The sequence below is a fragment of the Juglans regia genome, chromosome 5 (genome assembly GCF_001411555.2).
Source record: "Juglans regia cultivar Chandler chromosome 5, Walnut 2.0, whole genome shotgun sequence".
NCBI classification, from domain to species: Eukaryota; Viridiplantae; Streptophyta; class Magnoliopsida; order Fagales; family Juglandaceae; genus Juglans; species Juglans regia.
In genome coordinates, this window is record NC_049905.1 from 22174058 (window position 1) to 22201560 (window position 27503).

General features: G+C 36.1%; 3 protein-coding genes across 4 annotated transcripts; 1 reads left to right on the forward strand and 2 right to left on the reverse strand.

Annotated features, from left to right (window-relative positions):
* Positions 1-93: 93 nt before the first annotated feature.
* Positions 94-6266, reverse strand: LOC109009814 (protochlorophyllide-dependent translocon component 52, chloroplastic). The gene is made up of 7 exons (XM_018990437.2): positions 5444-6266; positions 3735-3922; positions 3267-3356; positions 2996-3185; positions 2649-2837; positions 839-1026; positions 94-504 (listed from the first exon to the last, which is right to left on the reverse strand). The coding sequence occupies exons 1-7, from the start codon at positions 5966-5968 to the stop codon at positions 249-251; spliced, it is 1626 nt and encodes a 541-aa protein (XP_018845982.1). The 5' UTR covers positions 5969-6266; the 3' UTR covers positions 94-248.
* A 7243-nt stretch (positions 6267-13509) lies between these two features.
* Positions 13510-16030, forward strand: LOC108980625. Of its 2 annotated transcripts, none has more exons than XM_018951609.2 (2): positions 13510-13651; positions 13831-16030. In XM_018951609.2, the coding sequence occupies exon 2, from the start codon at positions 13854-13856 to the stop codon at positions 15531-15533; it is 1680 nt and encodes a 559-aa protein (XP_018807154.2). In that variant the 5' UTR covers positions 13510-13651; positions 13831-13853; the 3' UTR covers positions 15534-16030. The 2 variants fall into 2 exon arrangements, with proteins under 2 accessions (XP_018807154.2, XP_018807155.2); XM_018951610.2 differs by having other exon boundaries at positions 13838-16030.
* A 70-nt stretch (positions 16031-16100) lies between these two features.
* On the reverse strand, positions 16101-20356 carry LOC108980627 (cytokinin riboside 5'-monophosphate phosphoribohydrolase LOG8-like). Its single transcript, XM_018951611.2, has 7 exons — positions 20221-20356; positions 19993-20090; positions 19693-19723; positions 19495-19594; positions 19272-19342; positions 16958-17101; positions 16101-16455 (listed from the first exon to the last, which is right to left on the reverse strand). Exons 1-7 carry the CDS (start codon positions 20314-20316, stop codon positions 16378-16380), a joined length of 618 nt encoding a protein of 205 aa, XP_018807156.1. The 5' UTR covers positions 20317-20356; the 3' UTR covers positions 16101-16377.
* Positions 20357-27503: the final 7147 nt, after the last annotated feature.

Below are 27503 nucleotides of genomic sequence, written 5' to 3' on the forward strand. Positions count from 1 at the left end.
AAATGGCCCTTTCCTACAATTCACTACTGTCCATTCATGCTATTGAAGTTGTTGTTTGAATAATGATCAACAAAAATTGAATAGAGATCCGGATGAAATGGCCAACCTCCAACACAATCCCAAGTTTATGCAAGTTTAAATTTTACACATAGTTTTCAAGTTTCATCACCTTTATTGTACACGGCAGATGCTATATTTTACACTGCCAAAGATTAGACTTTGAGCCCGAAAAGTAAGCGAGACTAATCTCAACGAAGAGCATGACTGTAGTCATGGTAATGAAAATTCTTGTAGATGAAGTGAGCCAACCATCTCGAGGATGCATAGCATAGTACTGCCAACAAAACGATGGTTGTTCTTGCAGCTGCCGACATCGCACCCTGCTTAATAGCAGCAACTATCCCAATTGAAGCAACAGAGGCAACTTGAAGGACAACTTCAAGAACATTGAGACCCTTGTATGCAACACTGCAACTGCGGCAGTTCACCACATGAGACCAGTACCTGAAAAAGATTGTAAAAATAGTTTCTGTGACCTATTTCTCATAATGCAGACTGGTTTCAAGGACCATCATATGTAAGAATGAATGCACATGTATCAATTCAGAGTGAGCACTTTCTAAATCTTCTAAAGTTACCAAATTACAACCATAACTTCCAGTGTCCTCCAGTTTCAACATTCAAGGTTGCAACAAGAAGCAGGTTTAGCTTCTTGTGAAAAGATCCATGGAACTTTTGTAAAATACTTCAAAATTTAAGAGAAAAAGTAATCAATCCCAATGTCAAATAACTTCATCAAATTGGATCAGGAATACACATCAGTAGTTGTATGAATTACCTATCCATCAGCTGTTCTCTAGGAGGAGTTGGGGGAAGAGCCCCACTGTACTTGCCTCTCCAATCAACTTGACCTCCAGCATACTTGTTTAACCATTTTCTAAATCCAACCACAAGGGCATCTGACTTTGTTGGCACAAAACAAGCTTTCTGCCAATTGGTAGGACCAGCATCTATTATCTTCCGCTCCTATAGAAAGAGCTCCAGAGTCAGATGCCAAGATTCAAATATTATAAAATGTTACTGAGCCTATAGAATTGTGATTGATGATCATGCATATAAAGAACATCAGTCATGGCTAAATTCGGTCTCCAGTCTGGAGACTTGACTAAAGACTTGTGCTTTAGTGAACCCATCACAGAGGGAATATTGTAATTCTGTAGTGGAAAAGTGTAGTGATCGATTTCAAACCCATCATCTAAAAGCTTTCATAAGACTGACTAGACATTTACGGGTTGAGAAGGTCAGAAGTGAAGTCTCTATGCGGAGTCCTGAAAATGACCATAAAGAACTGTTGTTATGCAGCACAAGATAATCTGTTAAAGCAGATTGAAATGGGAAGAGATTTTCATGGCTACACGTTACCCCTACTAAATATTTCTGTTCAAATAGAAACAAGAGACCAGCAGCTAAATTAGAAAGATCAAAGAAGCTATATGTTTTAACAAGTGAATAATCAAATGTGGACATCAGAAAGACACAAGATTTGTTGTTGTTTTCTCAGGAAACAAAGGGAAGAAAGCCCACAATCCATCATGAAAACATAGGGCAATTGAAATGGACAAGCAGAAAAAAGTAGTGATGCATCATGAAAACAATCCATCATGACAGCATAGAGGATGGAATTGGGAGGTTTTCGACTATTGGATTAAGAAGAGAGAACAAATTAGCTAGAAGGAGCTATGATGGTATGCAGCAGCTCTCTCTCTCTCTCTCTCTCTCATGTTACTCACACTCTCTGGCCAAACGACTAGGTCCTAGTAACCTTCACTCTATCTGGAAGGAAGCAATTCATGTTCACTTGTACACAAGTATTCTGAGCATGGGGGACCTTCAAATTTGGATCATCATCTTAGAGAAATCAGAATTCTAGGTCTCATCTCATATACCCAAGGAATCACCCGTCAAGATGAAGATATGATTCTGCAGTCACTCTATTTAAAAAAAAAAAAAAATGATTTCAGCAGTCAATCCACTGTAGTACAGGTGGAAGAAAGGGGAAGCTTCAAGCATTTAAACCTATTTCCAGGAAATTCTTAGGGGTTAGTTGTGTTAGGTAATTAAGTGGTGCTTAAGCCCATATGGAGTCCATAATTGCCACAAGGCAATCATTGCATCTCTGGAATAAATTGAAAAAAAAGAACATGATATGTTAAAGCACAATCATTGAAAAACATTTTATTCTAATATGTTGAGCCCACTGCAAATAACCATCGAGCTAGGTTGTTGTGAGAAAAGGCCAGGATGTAACTTTCTTAAGGGGAAAAAAATAGGTGACCCTTTTGATCCAGTTGTAAAGGATAGGGTAGTGGTGGACTAACGCAAATCTTGCCAACATAACAGAAAAGAAGAAGGGCATATTTTTCCCCTGAATGTTTACTTTCTTTTCCACTCTCATAAGACATGGAAAGTAAAACTCCACATGTTTTCTTTTTTAGTAGCAGAACTTTGGAATCTGTCAATATGGTTGATCTGGTGATCTTACAGTAATTTTGATAGTAACTCCCCAAAAGCAAAAGTAAATTTTAAATGAATATGCCAAATATCTATATTGAAAATAACTTTGTAATAACAAAAGAGATTGGAGTCACCTCAACGTGAAGAAGATATAAATCTGAATCTAAAATCAGGTTTTGTCCCACATGAAACATCCATCGTGGCACAACCTTATCGATCCAAAGGCCAAAGTTTCTTGGGAAGGTCCATATCAGTCTGCTATTACCTGGACTAACTGGAACACAGATAAATACTAAAGAAAATTTCCGCTGCACTGAAGTTTTCTGCATCAACCAAAAACTACTTAAGTAAGAGTACGCTAAGAACACACACAAAAAAAAGAAAAAAAGAAAAGAAAAAAAGATATTAAGGATTAGACTAGATAGATCCCAACTTTTGTTGATCAGCATTATATGCAAGATTGTTCGTTGTGATTTACTACCTTTTTGGTTCCAGCGGATGATGCAGATCCATTAGCTTGATCCACCATAGAGTCAGTATAAGCATAAAACACACAGGGGGGAAAAAACTTGCTTCTGCTCCTCTCCTCTTGATCTGCCCCAAACCCATTGATGTCTAACCTTTCAATAATCAATTCGAGAGGTCTGCCCCCCTCTCTATCAGCCTTCACTGTGAAGGCAACTTGATCTCAGTTATAAATTAAGAGACCAGAACAAATTGAATTGAAATAAGGATTATCTGAAAATACTTATCTGTTTTTGGGTTGTTGAGATCGCATTATTCCATAATGCGCATATGGAACATGAGCAGGGTCCATAAGATTTTCCATTAATACCTCATAACTGAATGAAAAATTAATGCTCGCAGTCAGATTTTCTAAAGAGAAAATATTTAAAAGCATGACTGAAACACCAATCCCCAATGAATACATGCACAGCTTCTAGTGAGAAATTCATTTGAAGAAACTCCAGATAATAATTCAAAATAAAAAGGCAGGGAATTTTTTTAGATCAAGTAAGAAAATTATAATTTCTTTCGACACTATTGGCCAAAATAAAAACAGAAACAACTAACAGTAAATATGTAAAAATCTTGTGTGCCAAGAAGTTCTATAACATATAACAGAAAATAGGCCAGATATGGTACAGAAGTAGCAACAATGAAGTCTCTATTTTATAATAGAAAACAGGTTTAATTCAGAAGAGACTGAAAGACTATACCCAAAAGGAATATCCCTATTTCCCATCAATTTAGTGTAAGAAGGATCATCTATTTCTGATATATAGGGTGGTTTTCTGTCCATAATAATATCTTTGTATTGAGGATCGGTGTTTGGCCAAAACCAAACAATGTCATTCTGCACAGTACTTGGATAAACCCCTACACATGCTCTCTTGAATGTGTGCACCTGCATAATAATTTGAAAAGGTTAATCACCATAAATGTTTCCTAATAAATACAAATACTTGGAATTGTAGTGTGTGCACTGCTTGAGAAAAGTTCAGTTTCGACATTGTCATATTTAATTTAAACTAAATGATACAAGACTGACACAATTTTATCCCATCTTTCCATTAGTCGTATGCAAGGTTATCATATGTAGACATCTACAACATGCTACAACAATCCAAAAAATTTTAGACTCCAATGCCTGAACAATTAATTAAAATTTTAGATTCCAATGCCTAAACAACAAAAGGAATTGCCAAGTCAATTTCTTCATATTTTCTTTCTTTCAAATTTTACCTTTGAAGGGAAGACCTAGAGATTTCAACATCATAAGTCGAGTGGAATGAAGAGTACTGAAAGAGGTACGATAAACAGAAGGAATGGCCACAGCACCTGAGGAGAATAGTATCATTAGGGACACATTGGTCCTCGTTCATGTGGTTGATTCTCAATTTTCGAGTGCTTTTAAGTAAACAATAAGAATGTGTAGCATAATAATGACTTGTCAACTTCTTTTAATTGGAAAACAATCTTGCTGGTGCTCATAAGTGAGCTTCGTGGCCCTCCTCAATCCCATTCTAGAGTCACTGATATACTATATGGTTCTCAAAACTTTGCAACACCAGTAAGAAGATTTAACATTAGACTGAAAAAAAAAAGGTCTACATTATACTCCATAGACACCTTGTTAGCAGAAGGAAAAAACAGTAACATGAATCCTAACCATTTTATTCTAGTCTTTTGAAACAAGCCAATTAATTGTATTTTGATTTTTTGCAACAATGGTGAGACCAAGTATTAATATCCTTTAGCTTCAATTATGCAAAATTCTAAAACCAAGTTCCATATGCTATTGTAAGGACTCCTGGATACACGATTGGCATAGCCTGTTCCTTATATCTATATGGGAAAATATAATAATATCAAACAAAACTGTGATATAAGAGGTTAAAACCAGGGGGGATCCTAGTATGGAGTAGAAAGATTGTCGCTGTAAATTTCTAGAATTTATCTTTATATAAAATCGTAAACCTCGCAAGTCTTAAACATTCAAAAGATGGATGACAGTATACAAGATGATGAAACAAGAGCACATGGATGTTCACATTTTATCTTTGTTATAAATAACTAGACTTGTATTCGCATTAGGCCTGTATGTGTAAGTGTAAGTGGTGTTCAGCTTTCAGCGATTAGGCTTGTTTGTGCTATGGCTTGAGGCTTGGGATCAAGGAAAAGAGAAGGCATACTTGTAGATGCAACTAATTCGATTATGCTGACATACTAGATCTGATTTCATATCTTTATTCCAACTGATTATGATGTGTAGTCAATGAAAAGGAATGGGTAAAGTATCTAAATTTGGAATCGTGTCACAGACCAATATTAGATACAACATCCCAATATATTCAAAGAATAAGAAAACATCCAAAAGGATTTACATAATGTTGATCCCAAGGTCCCCACGCTTGAAGAATATTACCGGAGGGCCATCAGGAGGTGCTTGGGGGATGAACTTGCAGTCACCAGAGCCATTAAAACACCAACCATGGTACACACACTGCAACCTGCCCCCCTGATCAATCCGTCCTTCAGATAGTGGGGCTAACCTATGAGGGCAGCTATCCTCAAACACTTTCCAAGCACACTCATTCCTATCCCACCACACAACCACATCAAGACCCATCACTTTTTTCGCATGTGGCACCCTCTTGTCCAGATCACAGACCGGCATAACTGGATACCACTGTGCATACCAATCAAATTTCTCATCTTTACTGCGTGTTTCAAGCTCTGAGTCAGGTGGGTTTTTGGTTTCTGTTGAATCCGTGGATGATATGGTGGTAAAAACCTTGAATTTAGGTTGGTTTGTCCCAACTAAAGGGAACGATGAACGGGTTATTGGGCCGAAATGAAAATTCAGGAACATGGGTTTTCTGAATTGGGTTCTATCGAATGCAGTTCGAATGCTAAGTGAAGTAAGAGAGGAAGCTTTCATAGATTCCATGGCTACTGGTTTCACAGCTCGAACCGGAGACGGTAAGAAATTTGGAGCTGCTAATGTTCACAAGTATGGAGAGGTAGAGTCAAGTGTAAGTTCGTGGCCTGGCTCTGAATCCGTTGAGGTCTAAGAAAGCGTGAAAAACTAGAAATCGAATGTACTATCTAAGTTGATTATCCCATAAGATGGGATAAAGCAAAGCAGTGTGAGTGAATGGGAAGGGGTCTGAGTGTATGGCTCTGCTTGTGGCTTTGAAACCGAATTAACGGCATCAACAGAGAGCTCCGACCAAAATAATAATAATAATAAAACATAAAAGCATAGCTGCATAGTTTTATGATTATTGTGCAAAGCATTGAACAAAATTCTAAATTTCTATATCCGATAATCTTCAGTAATTTTTGTTGATTAACCTTCAACTTTTTTGCAAGAAGCTTCCGTCGTCAATGTCAGTGTCAGTGTCAGTGTCAATGCAACCATTGATTGTAATTAATTGAACAATTCAGAAAGTAGAATACATACAGAACTTAACTGGTAATTACTGATCCTCCTTTTTCATCTTAATTAATAATATATCGTGACATTGACTCATTATATATGTGATATTAATTGGATCATTGAATTGTCAATTTACCTTGCCTCGTCTCGTCTCACTTCACCTTATTTCGCAGGCTATTTTTTTTATTTATGATATATACTATACATAAGTTATTATTCATTTTATACTTCACACCTAATGTAATTTTTTTTTTTTAATTTATATCAGACCCATCTCTGTCTGATTTCAATCTCTCTCTCCTCTCAAACTCTTTCACAAAACCCACCCCTCTCATCAACCCCTCTCTCTCTCTCATCAAGCTCTCTATTACCAGTCCTCTCTTCCCTCAAACTCCTCTCTTCTCGGTCTTAGTTTTGGATTGGTTTGATTTTTATTTTGTTTTTTCCATCAAATTTTCTACATGTAAGGCGCTGAGGGGGAGATGAAGGGGAGGGTTTCGCAGGGGAGATGAAGGGATTAGGACATAATCGGTTCACTTGTTAGTACTTAAACCAGCTTGCCAAATAGAGTGTGGTAAACCGGCTTATGGGTAGATTATTATTATTATTTTTATTTTTATTGCCACTTGTCATTGCAACTCTAGCCAGAAATCTTTTCACATCTTTTTCTTTCAAATCTGATCTAGATCTATAAATTCGCCACGTATTCCTCCAGAAATGCATATTTTTAATAATCTAGTTTATAAATTTATATTTGTTGTGCTTAATAATAATAAATTAATAAGAACAATAAGAGTGATTTTAAATATAATTTTAAAATGTGCACGTTTATTCATTTTAATTAATAATATTTTTTTTTATTTAGATTCAAAGTTTATCCTATAATATGAGCACGTCAATAAATTTTAGTCAAAATTTGATAGGAAATTTATTTTTACAAATTTAAATAGTAACTTTTCAACGACACTAAATAATAAACTCAACAAATCTATCACTATTTTATTAAAATATTAATTTTAAAATTTTTATTTATTTTAATTCTAATTTTAATTTAAATATTTATTCGTTATTAAAAAATTATAATTATATATTAATTTTTTAATGTTCATAATTCAGAACTACTTTTGCCTTAAAATAAAAATGAAAAAAACAAAGTCAGTACACAAAATTCACACAATTGCATAGTCAATAACTACATACAAATACATATCTAAATGCTACATCACCCAGCTTTCCCGAACCTCTTATCTTTTTCTAGTTGTAAATATATTGTGTATTGTTAAAATATAGTCAGACCGAGTTTAAAAAAATGCAACATTCTCTAACAAATGTCTATGTATGTGCGTTGTTTGTGTGTGTGTGTGAGAGAGAGAGAGAGAAGCAGCGTGAGAGTAGAGATAGCTGGAAGGAATTTTTTAGGCCTAGTTTGTATTCATAATTCATTTTAATTCATCTCGATTCATTTTATTTTATTATTATAATTTTTTTAAATTTTTACATAAAATATAATAAACAATTCAATTTTTTCAAATTTTAAAATAATTTTTTCAAATTTCTACACAAAATATAATAAATAATTCAACTTTTATTTTACTATTCACAAACTATTTCAACTCACCTCTAAACCCAAATCACTTCTTAGTCTCAAAATAATATTTAGTCAGCCCGATTTAGCCAATGAATTAATCTCTGGCTATAAATACTGTTTATTTATTGAATCTATTATAATGTATTAATTGTGCACTCTAATTATTCTATAACTAAAATTTAATTTTATTGAATTCACTACTAATATTATTGAAAAGTAAGATTGTTTATCTATAAATCAATTTCTTAATAATAATAAAAGAGTTCTTCTATATGGAATCCACTGTAGCGGTGCACTCAGTGCACTCAATACGTGGCTTCTGTCTTTCCACCTCCCTTTTTTTTTTTGTTTTTTTTAACCAAAACGTGCGATTCAATTTGAATAATTTCATTCCCATTCAAATTCATTCCCGCGGAACACCTTCTCCCTCGACAGCAACCCGCGTCAGGTTCCTCTACCCAGTGCCTCCCGGCGACACCGTCTCTGTCGACAGCGCCACCGAGTAGCGCTCCTCCCCAACGCCGCCACTTCCCGCGACCTCGTTGAACGGAGCAAACCCAAAACCAGATTTGAATCCCGCGAAACCCACCCTCCTTCCTCACCACGAACCCGCGTCGGCTTCCTCTTCCCAGCGCCACCTCGCAACGGCATCTCTCTGTTCAGCGCCACCTCGCGACGCTCCTACTTCTCCCCAGCGCTGCCACTCCCCTCTGTAATAACTCTCTCTCTCTCTCTCTCTCTCTCTCCCTCTATTTCCGTTGCATTTTCTCGTTCATTCACTCTCTGTAATACTTATTTATGGATGCTTGGGTTGATTTCAAATTAATGCCTTTGTAAATGTGAGATTCTCCTCCCTCCCCCTTATTACACATCATACATCCCACTATCCAAGCTATAATTCTTTCACTCTCACAGCCAAAACACCCCTCTCAAAATCAAACTCAACGATAGTTGTCATTTTTTTTAAAATTTTAAAGCACATATGGGATCCTATTGAAGCTCTAATGCGAGTTTCCCCCATCGAATCCAGGCACCATTTGAGGCAAAACCTGTAAAAATGTCTTGTTGTGGTTACCCTTAAGAGGGAGGCTTGGGTCTCGTACGCTGCTCTTGTTCCAGTTGTTGCTGGAGTTGTGATTTCTAGTGGGGTATGTTTTTTGTTTGTTCGATCATTTTTGTTATTCACGATTTGTTTGATTTCATTACTAGCTAAATATTTTGTTGGGCTAGATGATCTTAATTCGTTCCATATACAAATTTTGTGATTGTGTTTTAAACGAAGACAATGTATTTAACTTTATGGTTGTTTTATTAATTAATGCAGTTTAACATTTAGGTTTCAGTTATGCCATAAATGCCAATCCAGATCTGGATCTATAATTACTTCAAGATTAAAGACGTTTTTTGTGACCTACATAATGTAATACGACACATGGAGGTAAAGATCTCATCATTTACAAGAGAGGTTTTGATAAATAGGATTCTGGATAAAAAGAAATATTATAGATTAAGCAATAGAATAACTGATTTTGGAATGTGGGTAACGACATTGCAATGGGTAGAGTGATGTGCGGATGCCACCAAGGATGGCAAATTTATCGGCTCCAAAGCTTGTGTATGATGTACTTGTTGGATATCTGAGATGGAAAAAAAAAAGTTTGGTTTTGGTAAGGGTATCCTAACATATATCTTAGTGTGTTGTAGTTGAAATCGAACAACAGAATTGAGTTTCTTATTGACTGCATAGATTTTGTATCAGAAAGATCAGACTGGTATAGCACGTGAAGAACTACTTATTAAAAAAAAAGTAGTACGTGAAGAACTGGTGACTGTTGAGCTATACAGTGTAACTATCATCTACTATTTCACATCCATAAGGATGGAGTCGATTTCTTGGTTCTCCATATATGATTAATGGCCAAGATTATGGATGCTTTCTCCTTTGTGATTGTATTTTGGGAAAAAATTGGTGGTCTTGAGTAGAGGATTCTTAAGTTATTGCCATTAATATTGATATGGGATTCAAAATTTTCAACATAATATTGGAATTTTATTCGCTTTAGCCTTTTCTTTATTTTAAATTTTATTTGTTCTTTGAATTGTTTTTTTTCCTTGATTTTTCATTGGTAGATAGTCAACAACGCTGCTTATTTGATCAATTTCTTTTCTTTTTCTTGTTAAAAAAGAATAGCTATACTCCCACATTAGACAAATCTTAATTTGTTCTTTTAAATGAATGAGCCTCAGCTTGGATCATTTTCAGTTCTATGTTTCATATATTTTTAACTGGCAAATAGAGAACAGGTGTTATAAGTTTATATTTTATTGCATCTCTCTCTCTCAAATGCTTCATTATGTTTTTTTTGGTGAATAATTCCTTATAGATGCTGATGTGAGACTTGCTCGTAGAATAAGACGTGACACAGTTGAGAGGGGCAGGGACATAAACTCTGTTCTTGAACAGGTTATTACTTTGATTAATTAATATGGTTCTTTATAATTATTAATGCACAATAACTTTACTATCACAATTCAAAAGCGACATCTGCAGAATGCACTGATATTTAACTTCCACTACACTTTCTCGTTCATTTTCTCCTTGAGTTTGCAGCACCTTGACTAACTGGGATTGCTCATAATAAGGTAGGTAGCGGTCAATTTTTAAAATCTTCCTTAACGGAACAGATGAATTTTTTTGTCATTAGTTTAGCTATGACTTTGTTAGCAGATGCTGGCCAAACTTGCAAGTGCTATGAATAAACCTGCACAAAAAACTTTTGTGCCCCTATCATCTGTCAAAGGATTACTCGGATCCTTGCCAATTAAGAAAATGTGAGTTTTTGTTTCAATTTTATACTTCTATCTTGAGTTAGAGATGCAAATCATATTGCTGTATACATTAGCTGACTGTCATTTTGCTACTTAGCTGCAAAAAGGAAAGATAATTGGAAATAAGTTTTTTATTTTTTTCTGTATTCTTCTCTGTTCAAAATTGTGTTGCTGGTAAGTTCTTGTGAACTGCAATGCTTACTACCAAAGAAAACATGGTGTTCAGGAAACAGCTTGGAGGAAAGCTTGAGAGTTCTTTACAAAGTGATTTGGGTGTGAACACTGTTGGAGAGCTGTTGCAGTTTTCAGAGGAGAAGCTACCAGAGAATTAAGGGGGGAATGTAAAAGAGTTATGACAGTGTTATTACAATGTTAAGACAACGTTATATTTTTCTTATTCACAAAATGTATGTGAATTTATTGATTCACAATTTGTTCCTTGAAAGCATAGTACAATGTATTTGGTTTGCATTATTATTCCGTTTGCATGAGTAGTACAATGGATTGCAACACAGTGTCATACTTTACTTATTCACAATTTATGTTTCATTATTATTCCATTTGCATGAACTTGAAGATCAGATACAAACTGTGTTGCAATCTTGATGTAGTCATCAACATGAGAAAGCAAGTGAAGTTAGGTTCACTTTGCACCATCAGCAACAATGGAATCAAAATTGAAATCATTCATGAGAATAGGCACTGTTAGCAACAATAGAATAGGCAGAAGACCTTTTCATTACAGAGTTGATTTAACAAAATACAATTTACAAATATTGTTTTCACTTTCAACCATTCCTGTACAAGCTGTTTCTACTCAAAAATTACATAATCCATACAACGTGCTTTTTACATTACATTTATCTGAACCAAGCAAACACTATTACAAATGTGATAATCTAGTACAAACACAATAACTTTCGCTTGGTGATTTTCAGATTCTTCGCTATCTCTCTCACTTTTTCTTTCCTTTTTCGAATGGCATATTCGCGCTGTAATACATCATCCCATGTCTTCTAGGCCTGGGGAAATCATGTGAACAAAGATAAAAATTAAAAGGAATGAATAAAGAATATATGTGTAAAGTTTAAAATACATGAGTTGCAACACTAAAGCCTAAAATAAAGAATGTACGTGTAAATCTAGCGTGAATCCATTCAAAGGAATGAATGCAATCATTAACTGCTTTGTTCATTCCTCATTCTCAGAGAACTACTAAATTACAAAATTGTTTAAATCTAATATCACATCTAATTACAAAATTCCCCGGAAAGTTGTGAATAAAAACTCGAGTCTCAATTCATTGCCAAGTGAATAATAAATACAGAGAATCCCCAAACCATTCAATTTATCTGTATAGAAATTGGAAGGAAACCTTCTAATTATTCAAAGAAACTCAAGAAACAAACTTAAAACTCCTGTTATGCATGCGCAAGAATGCAGAAAAAACAGATTCATGAACACTTGCGGTATTCATTCAAAATTAAACATTTAACAAATTCAGATATTGAGAGAAAAGGAATAAACATCAACTAAGGATTAAAAATTAAAATCAATATGGCCAAAAATGGCATCAGTTTGAAAATTTTCAACTCAATGTCACTTCACCCACCGAGAGATATAGATCTTATTTTATAGAATTCTATGATTCTCTTAGGATGTATGAAATCTGATATACTGCAAACAGATTCCATACCAAAAACCAAAAACCAAAAAAAAATGACAAGGAGAACATGTGCTTTCGTGTGTATGGACATGTCTTCCAAACCCGGCCATGCTTTCTAATCTCATCGAAGTTTCAGGATAGACTGCAACCTCCAATCTCTACCTAATACTAGCTATGCATCATCCAGAAACAACCCCATTAATTTCTAGAAAAATATTATTAACTTACAGAACATGTAACTAAACCCTAGAGGAAAAAAGATGTTGTAAATACAGAGAAAAAAAATAAATGTATGACTAAACCCTAGAATCAGAGAGGAACGTAATACATGAAAATGGTTCAGGAAGATTATTTAGAAGAAACTATACATTACCCCTCCCGCAGCTCTGGGCTTCGCGTCGGTGGATTGACGGCTTCAATCTGAGTGTGTCGAACACAGAGAAAGAGAAGAAGAAGAAACCTGCATCGAATAAGTGTAAATCTTAGAGGAGGAGAAGAAGAAGAAGAAGATATAACCTGCGAGGAGCTCGGCCTTCAGGGGAAGAACTCAAAATCGCAGTGCAGGGCCTCCCTTAGGGCAGAGGAGTCTCGGGGGTGGGGGGGACGCAACGCGGGGGGTTGGGTGAGAGCGAGGGATGCAATGCGGGGGGTTGGGTGAGAGCGAATCTTGAAGATGAAGGGCAATCTCGTGTTTGGGGGGCTCGGGGAAACGACGCTGGAGGGTTGGGGGGGAGAGGAACGAATGTGGAAGATGAACGTGCGTTTGTTGGGTGAAAATTCAAAATGAAACCGAAAACGTGCGTTTGGGGGGGGGGGTTGGGGCTCGGACACGTCATGTGTGTAAACGAGTGCAGCAAACAGTGGATGTATAATAGAGTTTTTCATAATAAAATAATAATAATAATAATGACGTGGAGAGTGCTCCTGCTGAACCACCAAAGAGTAAAGAGGTTCACCAGACGAGGACAATCCAACAACACCCCTCCTCCCTCAGGGACTCACCCACCCACGACTTTCGGCTTTTCGCTTGCTCATGGCTAAAGCCTCAAAACACGCTCTCAAACACATCTCTGCACTAATACCCATACCACATCTCCCGTTTTCAACTGTAAGTGCAATTCTTTCTACTTGCTTTCTTAGTTTTTTTTTTTTCTTTTGAATCCTAATTCCCTTACATTTTCATTTATAAACCTACTTGTTCTTCTGCACTGATTTCACGACCTGTTTGTTAGCTGAAAGGAAAAACTTTAATATTTGGGGTTCGGGTGTTTGGGTTGTTCTTGCAAGATCACAGCTTTCAGGACAAACCCATGAAAGAGTCGAATCCAAGCACTGAGCCCTTAGGACAGAACCTAATCAAATTAATAAGCAATGTGTGTTTCTCAGTGTTTGTATTCTCGGTGCTCGTGTTCACCGTGATTGCCATCACCTACCAACCCCCAGACCCATGGCTTGAGTCGGCTCCGGCCCTGACCAAGCTGTTCACCCAATCTGAAAATGCCACCTTCCAAAGTGACAATTCTATCCTCAAAACTGGGGAAGATTTTCCTGTGGAGCGTGCGATGCCACCTGAAAGCAAGCCAATTACCGAGGCTGTGATCGAGAAAGCCGAAGAGAAGATTGCCAATTCAACCCCGGAATTTCAATTGGCTTGCGACGAGTCCAAGCAGGTTGTGAATTGTTCGGACCCACGAGTTCTGATTGCCGTTGAGAAGTTCAATTTGCGGGTCTTTAAGTCCATTGTGTTCTTGAAGTATCAGATGACAGCTAACGGGTCAAAACCGGATGAGTGCGATGTTGCATGGAGGTTTAGGAATAAGAAAGAGAAGTCATGGAGGAAGTATAGGGATTTTAGGAGGTTCAAGTTTGGAATTGGAGAGAATTGTACGTATAAAGTGGTGCAGGCTGGTGCATGGCATTCTGGTGTTAATGTTCGGCAGCCTAGGAGTAGAATCAGAAATGGTACGAGGAGGGGCAGTGGAAATAAAGCTAAGATTGTGCCCCCACCGGTCCGGGATGAGGAGATCAATGACACAATCCCAAGTCTGGGATCGTTGATGAATTTCAACAAGGGGAGGTACTTGTATTATTCCCGCGGAGGAGATTATTGTAAGGGAATGAATCACTACCTTTGGAGTTTCTTGTGTGGTTTAGGGGAGGCTATGTTTTTAAATAGGACGTTCGTGATGGATTTGAGTATATGCTTGGAAGCAGCATATAATCCGAGTAATAAAGATGAGGAGGGAAAGGATTTTCGGTATTATTTTGACTTTGAGCATCTTAAGGAGGTGGCATCGATTGTGGAGGAGGGTGAGTTTTTGATGGGTTGGAAGAAATGGCGTCGGAGCCATAAAAGGAAAGTTCCTACTAGGAAGGTTGTGAGTTACAAGGTGACGCCGATGCAACTTAAGAAAGATAAGAACACAGTTATATGGAGGCATTTTGATGCTCTGGAGCCGGAGAACTATTGGTATAGAGTATGTGAAGGGCAAGCTGCCAAGTACATCCAGAGGCCATGGCACGCTCTTTGGAAATCAAAGAGATTGATGAATCTTGTTTCAGAAATCAGTGGACGAATGGACTGGGATTTTGATGCTGTCCACGTGGTCCGAGGGAAGAAGGCACAGAATAAAGAGCTTTGGCCTCATCTGGATTCTGATACATCCCCTGATGCCCTGTTTACGAAGCTTAAAAGTATGATTCAGCCATGGAGGAATCTGTATATAGCCACAAATGAGCCATTTTACAATTACTTTGATAAATTGAGATCTCAGTACAAGGTACATTTGCTCGATGATTACAAAGAATTGTGGGGCAATGCAAGTGAATGGTACAATGAGACAATGCTTCTAAATAATGGACGACCTGTTGAGTTTGATGGTTACATGAGAGTTGCCGTGGATACTGAGGTCCTTTATAGGGCAAAGACACGGGTGGAAACGTTCTATAATTTGACAACAGATTGCAAGGATGGAGTCAATACGTGCTGAACGGGCTGGGTTATCCCCTAATGTTTTGATTCTTTGAGTCAATTCTGGTTTGTTTTTTTTTGTTCATATGTTCCCTTATTGCATTGACGATCATTCATTATGACTAGCTCATATCTGTATTGTTTAATGACTACCCCGAACCCAGAAGCTTCACAAAAGACTTTCTCATTTGTTATTTACCCATATGGGATGAGAACTAAGTTTATCATGTAAAGGGAAGAGAAGAAGAAGAAGAAGAACACAGACGAAAAGAAAGCTGTGTAAATGATATTTCTGCTGGTCAATGAAAGCTTTTTGTTCCTTATAGCATGCACTTGGAATTTACCTCTTTGACAAGATGCTATTGGAAGATTGAGGTGTTTTTTCTTTTTGCCCATGTAATGGGAAGCAGGGTAGCTTTGCCCTTTTGGCTTGTGATTACAATTCCTGTACTTGTTTTTATATATCAATTTATTTTGGTGTCTACTGAGTACTGAACAATCATGTCCGCTTTGGTTGATCCTTATACGATTTTTTTATATTTATCTTTTTGGTGATAGAAATTGGATGCATAATTAACTGAGCAACATGAGAGTCCATAAATTAACACTCACAGCCTTCAAGTAGCTATAAGCATTCAATTTGTGAAGTCAATCGAAGAAACACAATCAGCGAAAGGGTTTCTTCAGAGAATTAGTGCCCTTGTCCATTTGGAATATCTTTTCTCTCTCTCTCTGTCTCTCTCTCTCTCTAATTCTTATTATATTATCTGCTTGCACATAAGATTTCAACTACCTTTTAGGAAAATGTTATTACAATAAGCACTTCCCCTTCCCCTCCTGGAGGGCAAAAGAAGGGTATACAGCTACAAACTTACATTGTGATTTTCTTCAATGTTCCAACTTTGTCTTGTTGCCACTTGATCATGCACGGGTATGTATTCCTACAGAAATTCCACAAGCAACAAGTTAGTTACATAAGATAAATGATAAATGACTTCAGGGATTATATCACTGCTAGTTAAAATGCCAGTGCCATAGTTTTTATTCACGTTTTCATCGAAAAGTCTTTGCCTGCTTAACTTCTTGGTTGGATTTTGGAACGTGGAAAAACTCTATTCGAAGTAAAGCATTCTGTCATCATATAAAACTAGCGTGCTGGGACCTTTGACATCCCTGAAGCTTTGAAGTTGACCAAGGTTTCTGCCATGCTCAGTTAGAGTACAGGACTCCTAGAAACTAAATAACTAATGTGCCCAGTTAGCCTACCCTCATAATATGTCCTATTCTCGCAGGAGAATTAAACACTTCACTCAAATCTGTTCATTTAACTTTTTTGGTCGACTATTTCCTGATTGAACATAGTTTTGCAATTTTCACCAAATGTGAGATTTTCTGTGCTTTTTATGTGGTTAATGTAGAAGGAAATTGTATATATATATGTACCTCCATCCTCTGTATCAGCTCTCGAGCAGTCTTTGCGGAAATGATAATGTTCCTGGCAGATGGATCAATAAATCCTTCTTCCACCCCTTTGTCAAACAATCCAAGCAAGCAATCATAATATCCATCTATATTCAAGAGACCCACCTGTGTTTGCAGCCAAATTATGCTTGAGTGTGATGACGGCCTTAATAGTACAACTTTTTGAGCTTTGTTTTTTAAAAAATAATAAGGAAATATATTTATATATATATATATATATTTTATATATATGGAGTAACACATGAAAGTTCTGAGCTTAGTAGGTGACAACTGGCCGAAATGCATTAAAGTCAAGGCTTCTTTTTTTTTTTTTTTTTTACTGAAACATGCATGCATGCTGATGATCGTGCTCATTCATTGGCTTCAATCTCACCGACTTCAATTTTGATGTGTACTTTCGAACTTTCTCTTATTTAAACTTGGAACCCATTTTCATTGAATGAGAGCGATTGCTGTGACACTATGTATAAACTACTTTTTTCAAAGAAAAGATTAGGCTAATTAAGGGCCTAAAATGGGTGTTAAGTCTGACTCATTGCCATCTCTGTCATATTTGGACAGCTGTCAAGCTCGAGGGCCAGATGTGGCTAATAACCACATAAAGCCATACACGTACGGGCTTAAGGCATTCAAACCCCACGGTTTACTTTAATTGCTTCCTCGATGATCTGGTCATCAAGATATTATTACTTTTAATTATGAAAAATAATGGTTGTAGTTGTAAGTAAGTAAATATCAAGTAATCATTTTAAAAAAAATAAATATATACGAAATTCATATGAAAAAAATTAATTTTTTAATAGTAAATCATACTCTTTTTTAAAATAACTGTATTACACTTATATACTCTATGACTGCATATAATATTACTCATTGATAAGCTAGCTAGCCAAGTGCTCTTAAACTTAAAAGGCCTCTCTCTTAAAAGCTATCATAATTGATCAACCTCAGGTCCTCGATCTCATCAACATCCCCATCCTCAGGCATATTGCTGCTACCTGGAACTTCCAGTAATGGTGAGGAGTTCCATGCATGATCCAGTGCAAATTCTATCTGATTAATTATTCCTTGGATCAAACATTTTTTAAACAAATTAAAAATGAAGCCTAAACCATGTTACTTTCAGTTCCTATATATATATATATATATATATATATATGGAAGATAAGAATAATGAATTAAGGCTAGGACATGATGATGATCAATCGAACCCAAAAATACTGTGGCTGATCTCATGACCCAATTACTGCATGTTATCGATCCGGTATTTGGTCTCAATAATTACTCTTTATTTCCCACAATAGAGGCCGGTCAGAAAAAGTGGTGTAAATAAATAATAATGAAAACGAAAAGGACTACAAACAGTGTTTAATTGCTTAACTTAACTATAATATTTTTCTCGACAATTAATACATACATGCTTCTATTTAATATATATGTTCTATTGTTAAATGTAATTCTACCTTCAATTAGTTGCATCTAAGTTTATGAACACCAAATTAATCATACTCCATCGCCATGTCATGTCATGTCATGTGAAGTACTATATATATATATATCTTAATTTATTCTTTAATTTTAATAAATGATCACTAAGTCAACTTGATCATCCTTCATGTATCATGCATGAGATCAAGATCGATCATGTGTATATAACTTCAAAAGAAACTTAGCTTTGAAAATATGTAATTAATTGGATAATGAGCATATATATATATATATATATATATATATATATATATATAGATATATGCAGCTAGCGATCGAGGAAGATTCCTCAAGTCAATACAATATCAAAGCTGCCCTTTTGATCTTTCTTGGAGTTGATCAGGGAATAATATTATATATATATATATATATTAATGCTATTATGTATCATAGGTCATGATCAGAACAATTGATTAAGAAAAATGATGATCAATTATCAACATCCCCGGCCTAGATCATATATATATATATATAGGCCAGGTTAATTTTGTGCGTCATAATTGTGGCCATTTTCCTTTTGAAGGATATATATAATAATATGCAGCCTAATTAACATGATGACCCATGCAGGTGTTAGCTAGCTAATTCTCTCTCTCTCTCTCTCTCTCTCTCTCTCTCTCTATATATATATATATATATATCATGATATATATATATATATATACATACTGAGGAAACTTTGGGAATTACTACTGTAAATGCCCCAAATTAAATTGAATTAGTGCTTAATTTCTATTTATATAAACGTTCATATATGTCATGAGGAGCAAAAGGCAATTTAACTTACTGGTTTGTTATGTATTCCAAGCTGAGACCATGTTATCATCTCAAGCAACTCTTCCATGGTTCCATATCCTCCTAATTCATATTTAAATAACAGAGAGAAAGGGTTAAGGGGGAAAAACTTGCATCGATCAATATCTAACAAATTAATTGAAACTCTTATTTATGCTATGTACATGTACTTTCTTTTTCGATCTCAAAATTCACATATATCTGCATATATATACCAGGAAGAGCGACAAAAGCATCAGCTTGACGAGCCATTTCAGCCTTCCTTTCGTGCATATCTGATACAATCAACACTTCTCCCACTGCATGGCCAGATATCTGAGAACAATTCATAAGTAGTACTAGTCACATCCACAAGAGAGAGAGAGAGAGAGAGAGAGAGAGAGAGAGAGAGAGAGAGAGATCTTCATATATACCTCAACAGGAATAAGTGCAGTTGGGATAACTCTAACCAAGAAACGGAAAAAGATCATTCTCAGTTAGAATAAAGACGAAATGACAACATGAATTAGTCCAGATTTTTTTGGTCTATATATACGGAAATATATGCACTAGAAAGAGACTTGGAACATACATTAAACTAAACCCAATAAATCATCAAAAAGGAAAAACTACACCCAAGAACATATATATTATATATATTTATTCTACTTTGTTAAACACTGAAAAAGCTTAAGTGATCTTATGTTTATATGCTTCCCCATTTAATCTCTTACCCTAGCACATGACATCCACCATCAAAAGCTGTTTGAGAAACCAATCCCATCAGCCCAACACTCCCTCCTCCATACACCAAATCCATCTTCCTCTCCGCCTGCAGCAAAACACCTTTTTAAAACCCTTAAAAGAATGTTTGAAACCCGGATATAGGTGTTCATGACTAGTGTATCATGTGTATGAGAGAGAGAGAGAGAGAGAGAGAGAGAGAGAGAGAGAGTACTGACCAGTTCTCTTCCAAGATCCAGAGCTGCATCACTGAAGATCTTTCTGTTCCCTGAATTACTTCCACAAAAGACACAGACCCTTTGAAACTTACCCATTTTCTCTTGAACCCAAAAGACTACAGCTGAAATATTCACTATACAACCAAGTCCCCTCATAAGTCTACACTTTATTTTATATTATATGTGACCGTCATAATAGTATATGATCGAGTACTATATTCGTAGGACGTGCTTGACACGTGAGAGATCATTTTCATGGCCCATATGAATGAAAATAATGCAAGTTTTCGAGTCAAAGGGGATTCTCACTTTCTTTTCCACCTTTGTTTTCTATCTCAGATATGTTTTGGTGGGTGCACCAATAATATCCACTGTTCACCTGCTTGTGATACAGGGCCGGGAGGTTTCTGATGATGATCATCTTCTCCTTGGATCTGGAAATTATATCCAATTAGGTGTATGTTTGCGTTTGGTGGTTAGTTTATATCAAAAAAGTTCACTTCCCCCACAGGGAATAATTTTTGATTTATGAGTGCTGTCATATTATTGTCCCAGCAAGCTAGGCACTCCGATTGAGGTGCCAGAACAACATATGAAAAATGTTTTTTTATATAATGATTGAATTTAAGATCAGTACCTACAACTTTTACAATTAAGCAGAAACAAAACGACAAACACCATTACTTAAATTACAAAGATCGAGTTAATTGGAAAATACTGACAAGGGTAAATCCCATTTTCAACAAATAACCAGGCCTTACATGCACTGATTTTTCAATGGCTTAGAATAGCCACGGATTAATGCAATTTCTCCTTCACATTATTCTAAATAGCTCAAGGACACCTCATTTCCACAGTGACCCCAATAATGTATTATAAATACAGAATCTAGTGTTCCAATCCATACAAGCTACGTAGATATATATATATATATATATGTATAAAAATATGTAATATGTATATGTAGACCAAGCTGCAGCTTTGATTATCTTAATTTGGTTCTCAAATTCGTCACTGCCGCCCATTGATGAGGCTCTGTATCGATCCCATGAATTAGCAATTAATCCGCTTGGTTATTAATTCAAGTGATCTCTGTCAAACTAGTACTCTCCAGCTTGTAGTGCTGCATTCGTAAATAATACAAGTGAGGCTCATATGTACACGATAAACACAAAAAGATCAGTCTCGATTGAGTCTCAAAGTAATCAATAATAGAGTCCAGCCTGCATTATACCTTCCCAATCTAATATCAAATGTAACGGTCGGCCTGATCTCTCATGACTAAAACTCTCTAATAATGTCATCATCAATTTGGCTCCCATATCAGATTCATCGATCAATCATTAGGAATAGATGTGCCGCCTACCTGATCTGCATGCATGAAACCTAAAAGGGATTAGTCACAATTGACTTACATATCTAGCCCATACCAGTTCACATCCATGCTCATGTAATTCCGAATATGAAACTCGGAAACGTCTCTTCTTCAACTGCCACTTTTCCATGATCCTTTGAAGAGAATCTCGTTGGCCACTTTTCCATTATCGACTAGTTCAGTATAATTCTTAGCATGTACCCTCTCTTAACATTCATGCAGAGGATATCCTGTGAGGGGCCCCTCCGGAGAAAGGCCCAAGCCCAAAGAGATCAAGCCGCAGAGGCCCCAAGCCCCTTAGGTGGAAACCCAAAGCAGGCCAGAGCCCAAGAGGCAGTGTGCCAAGCCCACAACTTGTCCGCCCATCCGAACAGGCCTTGGCATGGGGCTTGGCCCCGTCAAGAAGCCCACCATAAGGCATTGATTGCCTCGGACCTCAGAGGGCTGCCAAGCCCTACAATAGGTTACGTAGCGGACAACTGCAGTAGGGCACAGGTAGTTGGGCATGTCCGATCATGGACGCGCTAGACCAGAGACACGCCACATTCAATGCGTGTCAGGAAGCCCAACATGCAACAATGTGTTGCCAGGACGGCACAACCACGACCTGACATACTGCCATGGCAGGACGGTGGTGGCAGATCTGACCCAAGCACGTCTTAACACCCCCACGATCTCCCTCAGTAGTCGAGTCCAAGCCAGGTATAAATATAGCCATCCCTCCCTAGGGAAGGCTCTCTGAACTCTTCTTCTACTTGACTCACTTTAGCTTTCTTCGTCACTCAAATATTCTCTATTGACTTTGGCATCGGAGTGATCCCGGACGTCATCGGAACTCATTCTTCTTCCTAGCTGCAGGTCCTGAGAGTTTGGCTGTCGTGGTACTACTCGGGCTGCGAAACACGACATCAACATACCCATTCTTTCCTTCTTTTTGCATGATCATTTGGTATGGATATAACATGTCTTCTTATAAATAAAGTCCACCATCACTAGAAATTCCCACCTTGACACTCAAGGGTCATTGATATGCATGGCAATCCATCCACCCCCACAATGAGCATGAAGAATGGCAGTCCGTGAAAAATTTCTCCTAAGCTTAAATCTCATACACATCTCAATCTTTGATTTTATTAGGATTCCTTGACGGAAACAAAAGAGATAAAAAGGTTAAAGACTCTAGGGATGCCAATAAAAAAAATCCTCCAAGGCTTAGATATAATGGTTATGGGAAATTAGATCCAACTGTCCAAATATATATATATATATATATATATATATATATATATCATAAGGAAAAGTCATGAATGCTATGTTGAGTCACATTGAATCAGATTCTAGTGACTTTAACAATGATTCTTCAATTGGTGAGATTAAAAATTTATGGCCTTTATCACTTCAGTAGAAAGTAGCATTATGCCATCTGATCATGCTAGAATTATCCCAAGATGGCTTTAGCAATGATGACGACCTTCGATAGGCTTATGAAAACCTTTAAGGAATGGTTGAAAGTGAAAAATTCTCCAATAAATCACACCTTAAGAAGTTGAATACATGTGAAAAAAGGAAGAGGAGAGAGAGAGAGATAAAGAGAGAGAGAGAGGTCCGACTGAATGAAGCCCAAAATCTGGCTGACCAACTTAGGGATAACAATGTGTCCATAGAAGATAAAATTGTAATTCTAAGAGGTGTGATCACCAAACGGTGTATCACTTGGAATGACACCCTCTCCATGGTGATAGTTCCCATGAGGAGTGATGGTTAAGGAAGTGTCAAGAGACACAACCTTTTGATTTAGTCAAAATGTTATGTCACTTCTTAAAATTGTATCATTTGTCAACCGGTGCATGATAGCCTATAAATAGGGATCATTGGTGCACAAATTCATTCACTCAATTCCATTTGTCCATCACCAGCTTGTAGGACAAATACCCTCATGAAAGTGTCACCATATTGCCAAATTTTGTTTCTATTTGTTCTTTATAATTCTATAGTGGTATCAAGAATCAGGTCATATCAAAGGGAACTTTTTTGCGTATTGTGAAGATGATAAATAGACAAGTACTAAGTTTGGCAACCACACTTGCATATTATAATCATCTTGAAGGCTTGAAAATCCATGAATGGAGCTTTTTCAAATCACGGTGAGGGGTCTAGAGTACATTGGAGATTTTCAAAATCTTGTAAGTTGTTATTATTTTCAAGAAAATTATTAGTATTATTTTACACAAAGAAACAATGAATTACCTAGTTCATTTTCACACATTGTCACTGTTTCGGCCATCGCCGAAGCCCTTCACTGCCATTAGACTTCATGGATCTCGGGAGCACGTTAGAATCCTCAACGCTGGTCACCGTCTAGCAGACAAAAGTGAAGACAAGAGCTTCACAGCTTCTGAAAACTCCCAGTGCAAGGAAGAAGAAGACCCTATACCGTTTTGTCCAAAGGTCATCAGATTCAAAATGTGAGTGGGCTAAACGACAAGCAGCCAAATGACAATGTCGTTTCGTCCAACGTTCAAGAGATTCAAATTCCATCTAGGCTAAACAACATTGTCGTTCAACCTAAGGAGAAAAACGACAACATCGTTTTCGGCAAAGAACAGGCACAACGCCTACCTCCAAATGATGTTGTTCAATCTCCTCCAAGCTAAGCCGCAAGCCCATTTTTGAGCCGAGCCATTGACCAAGCCTTTAATCGAGTCGCTGACAGCCAGTTTTCTCTTGAACCCGGTTTGAACCGACTGAACCGATTAACTCGATTTTTTGAACCGGTTCGTGATAGATTTATTTTTTCGGGCCATTCGAGATCATTTCAAGCCCAAATTAGTCCGTTCAAAAGTTGTGCTCCAAATTTCATGCAAAACATTACAATGCACACGTTCGTAGAAATTATCGCCAAAAGTTTTTTGAAAGAGGTGAAACATCAAAGAAAGGTCGCGGATATTCTCGATCGAGGCGTCACTTTCATTATTCTCCTTATATAAAATATAATAGGAGAATTTCGAGGCTGCCACCTTGGATTAAATCCAAGGGTTATTATTACTATTAAATTTATAATAATTTTAATTTTTCACGTTTGAACTATTGTATTTAAATAGTACACATTTATTATTTCTACATTCTTCTTCTTGTTAATTTTTTAAGGTTTATTATTCATAACACCGAATAAAAGTATTGATCCTTTGGGGATAGAAAAACTGAATGGAAGAAATTTTCAGGCCTATAAAAGGCATATAATTTTTCTTCTAACCCATAAAAAGACCTTATATACATTAACAACACCAAAATCATCTGAAATTGTAGAAAATGGTGCAAATGAAAGTGGGAGCAGCACTTCAAATTAAGATAAATGGGAAGAACACAATGTAAGGGCAAAAATTTTAATTTTGCACTATATGAAATTATGAAATTGATAAAGAAATTATGGATACAGTTGAAATAAAGTATGATTTAAGGTCAGATACTTATATACAGTTATTATTCTATAAGTATAACCGGACTTGTATGAAAGAGAATGATGATATTGGCGATCATATACTTCTAATGAAGTTAATTGCAAAAGAATTACATGATGTTGGTCATCCTCTCACTGATAAAATGCAAGTTACAACCATACTAAATAGTCTTATTTCATCTTGAGATCATATTGTTACTTCTTTAACACATAGTGTAAATGAAATAACAATGACATCCCTTCTAGTACTTTTAGTACTTGAAGGAGAAATGATTAAGATAATGAATAAAGATAGTGAATCATCCAATTTATTGATGGCTCAGGACAAACGTTCTACACAGAACAAGATGAAGCCAAAACAGTTTAAGAAAATGAAACGGCTGAAAAAGAAACAAAATAAACCATTTACTAGAAACTGTTTGAAGTGTGGAAAGAATGAACATTACAACTTACAATGTCCTAATAAGGGAAAAGCACAAGAAAGCAAGGAAATTTTGACGATAGTCTCAAAAGTAATGCTTGTGAAATCAGCATCAGATTCATGGTGGGTTGACTTTGTAGCAACAAAACCTATATACATGAACAAAGATATGTTTGTCAAACTTGAAGATAAACAAATAAGAGAGCACATAGTGTATATGAGCAACAACACATACTACGATATCTTGGGACAAGGTACATGTAAATTTAGAGTGAATAATTCCATTATTTTACTTAGTGATGTATTGTATGTACTTAGTATTCGTAAGAATTTAATACCAGTGCCTATACTAGATCAGAAAGGTTACACAATTGAGTTTTAAGTCTGGAACCGTTATAATAAGTAATGGCAATGTGTTAGTGAAAGGAGTGAAATATCATGATATGTATGTACTGAATGTTGAAATTAATAAAGTATCTATTTCTGATTATTTGAATGTGTCTAAAAATTATGCATATTTATGACATTTAATATTAGTCCATATAAATAAAAATAAGATGATCAGAATGTGTAAAAGTGGATTAATACCACAAATAAATTTAGATAATTTTGATATATGTGAACTATGTATCATAGGAAAAATGAGTAATAAATCTTTTTCAAAAAGTTAGAAATCTACAGATTTATTAGAAATTATACATTCTGATGTTTGTAGACCTTTTAAAATTAAAACCTATAGAGGAATGATGTGCTTTATTACTTTTACTGATGGCTATTCAGGATATGGGCATATCTAGTTACTCAAAAATAAATATGAGGCAATCAAGAAATTTAAAGAATTTAAATTTGAAGTAGAAACCCAATTGGTAAGCCCATTAAAAGTTTGAATAGTGATAGAAGAGGAGAATTTGAAACTTTGGATAATTTTTACAAATTGAATAGTATAAGATACATTTATACTATGCTATATAAACCTCAATAGAGTTATGATGATACCCAAATGAAAATTTTGGTTATTTGTACAATCACTGATAAGGTGATCAAGAAAAACCTCAGTATTGGCCTTAGGGTGAGTACTTGATAAAATTTCAGTGTAGGTTGATTAACCATGTAAAATGTTGATCATGGTAAAGTCGCTGATAAGGTGATTGAGGAAAGACTCATGAGAGGAAATACTTAATGGAAATTCAGTGTCATTCACTAAAATTTTAGTGACATGTGATTTGATTACCCAAGTAAATGATTAATCATTTGCAAAGTCGTTGATAAGGTGATTAGGAAAAACCTTAGGCATAGCCTCTAGAGGAAGTACTTCACGAAAATTCAGCACAGGTCGATACATGTGTCATGTATTCGGCTGAAGTCGTCAATTGTGACAGAGATATTGATTATTGATCTAGTTACGGAGAGTTGATATCATTCACTAAATATTTTTTAGTGAAATGAAGCCACCCCTAATATGTGATCAGTGGAAGCACACATGATAAATAGGGAGGTCAGATAAGGTAATGACAAAAATGAAAAATGTGTGCACGTAGAAGCTTGTTATGCAAATGAGACTTGAGTAGTGGAAAGCTCATATTGGTACCAAGGTAATATACTCAACTAGATCATCACCGTTTTGTATGATCAAGTGGGAGATGTAATTTTAATGGGTATGATCATCAAACTATGTGCCCCTTGAAATGATACCATCTCCATGGTGATGGTCCCCATAGGGGTGATGGTTAAGGAAGTGTCAAGAGACATAACTTTTTGATTTAGTCAAAATATTGTGTCACTTCTTAAGATTGTGTTATTTGCCAACCATTGAGTTACCAATGATTGTGCCATTTGCCAACCGATGCATGATGGCCTATAAATATAGGTCATTGGTGCACAAATTCTTTCACTCAATTCTCTTTATCTATCATCAATTTGTGAGATAAATATCCTCACGTGAGTATTATCATATTGTCAAACTTCATTTCTATTTATTCTTCATAATTATACAAAAATCAATACCATAGAAAGTGATTCAGAAAAATCAA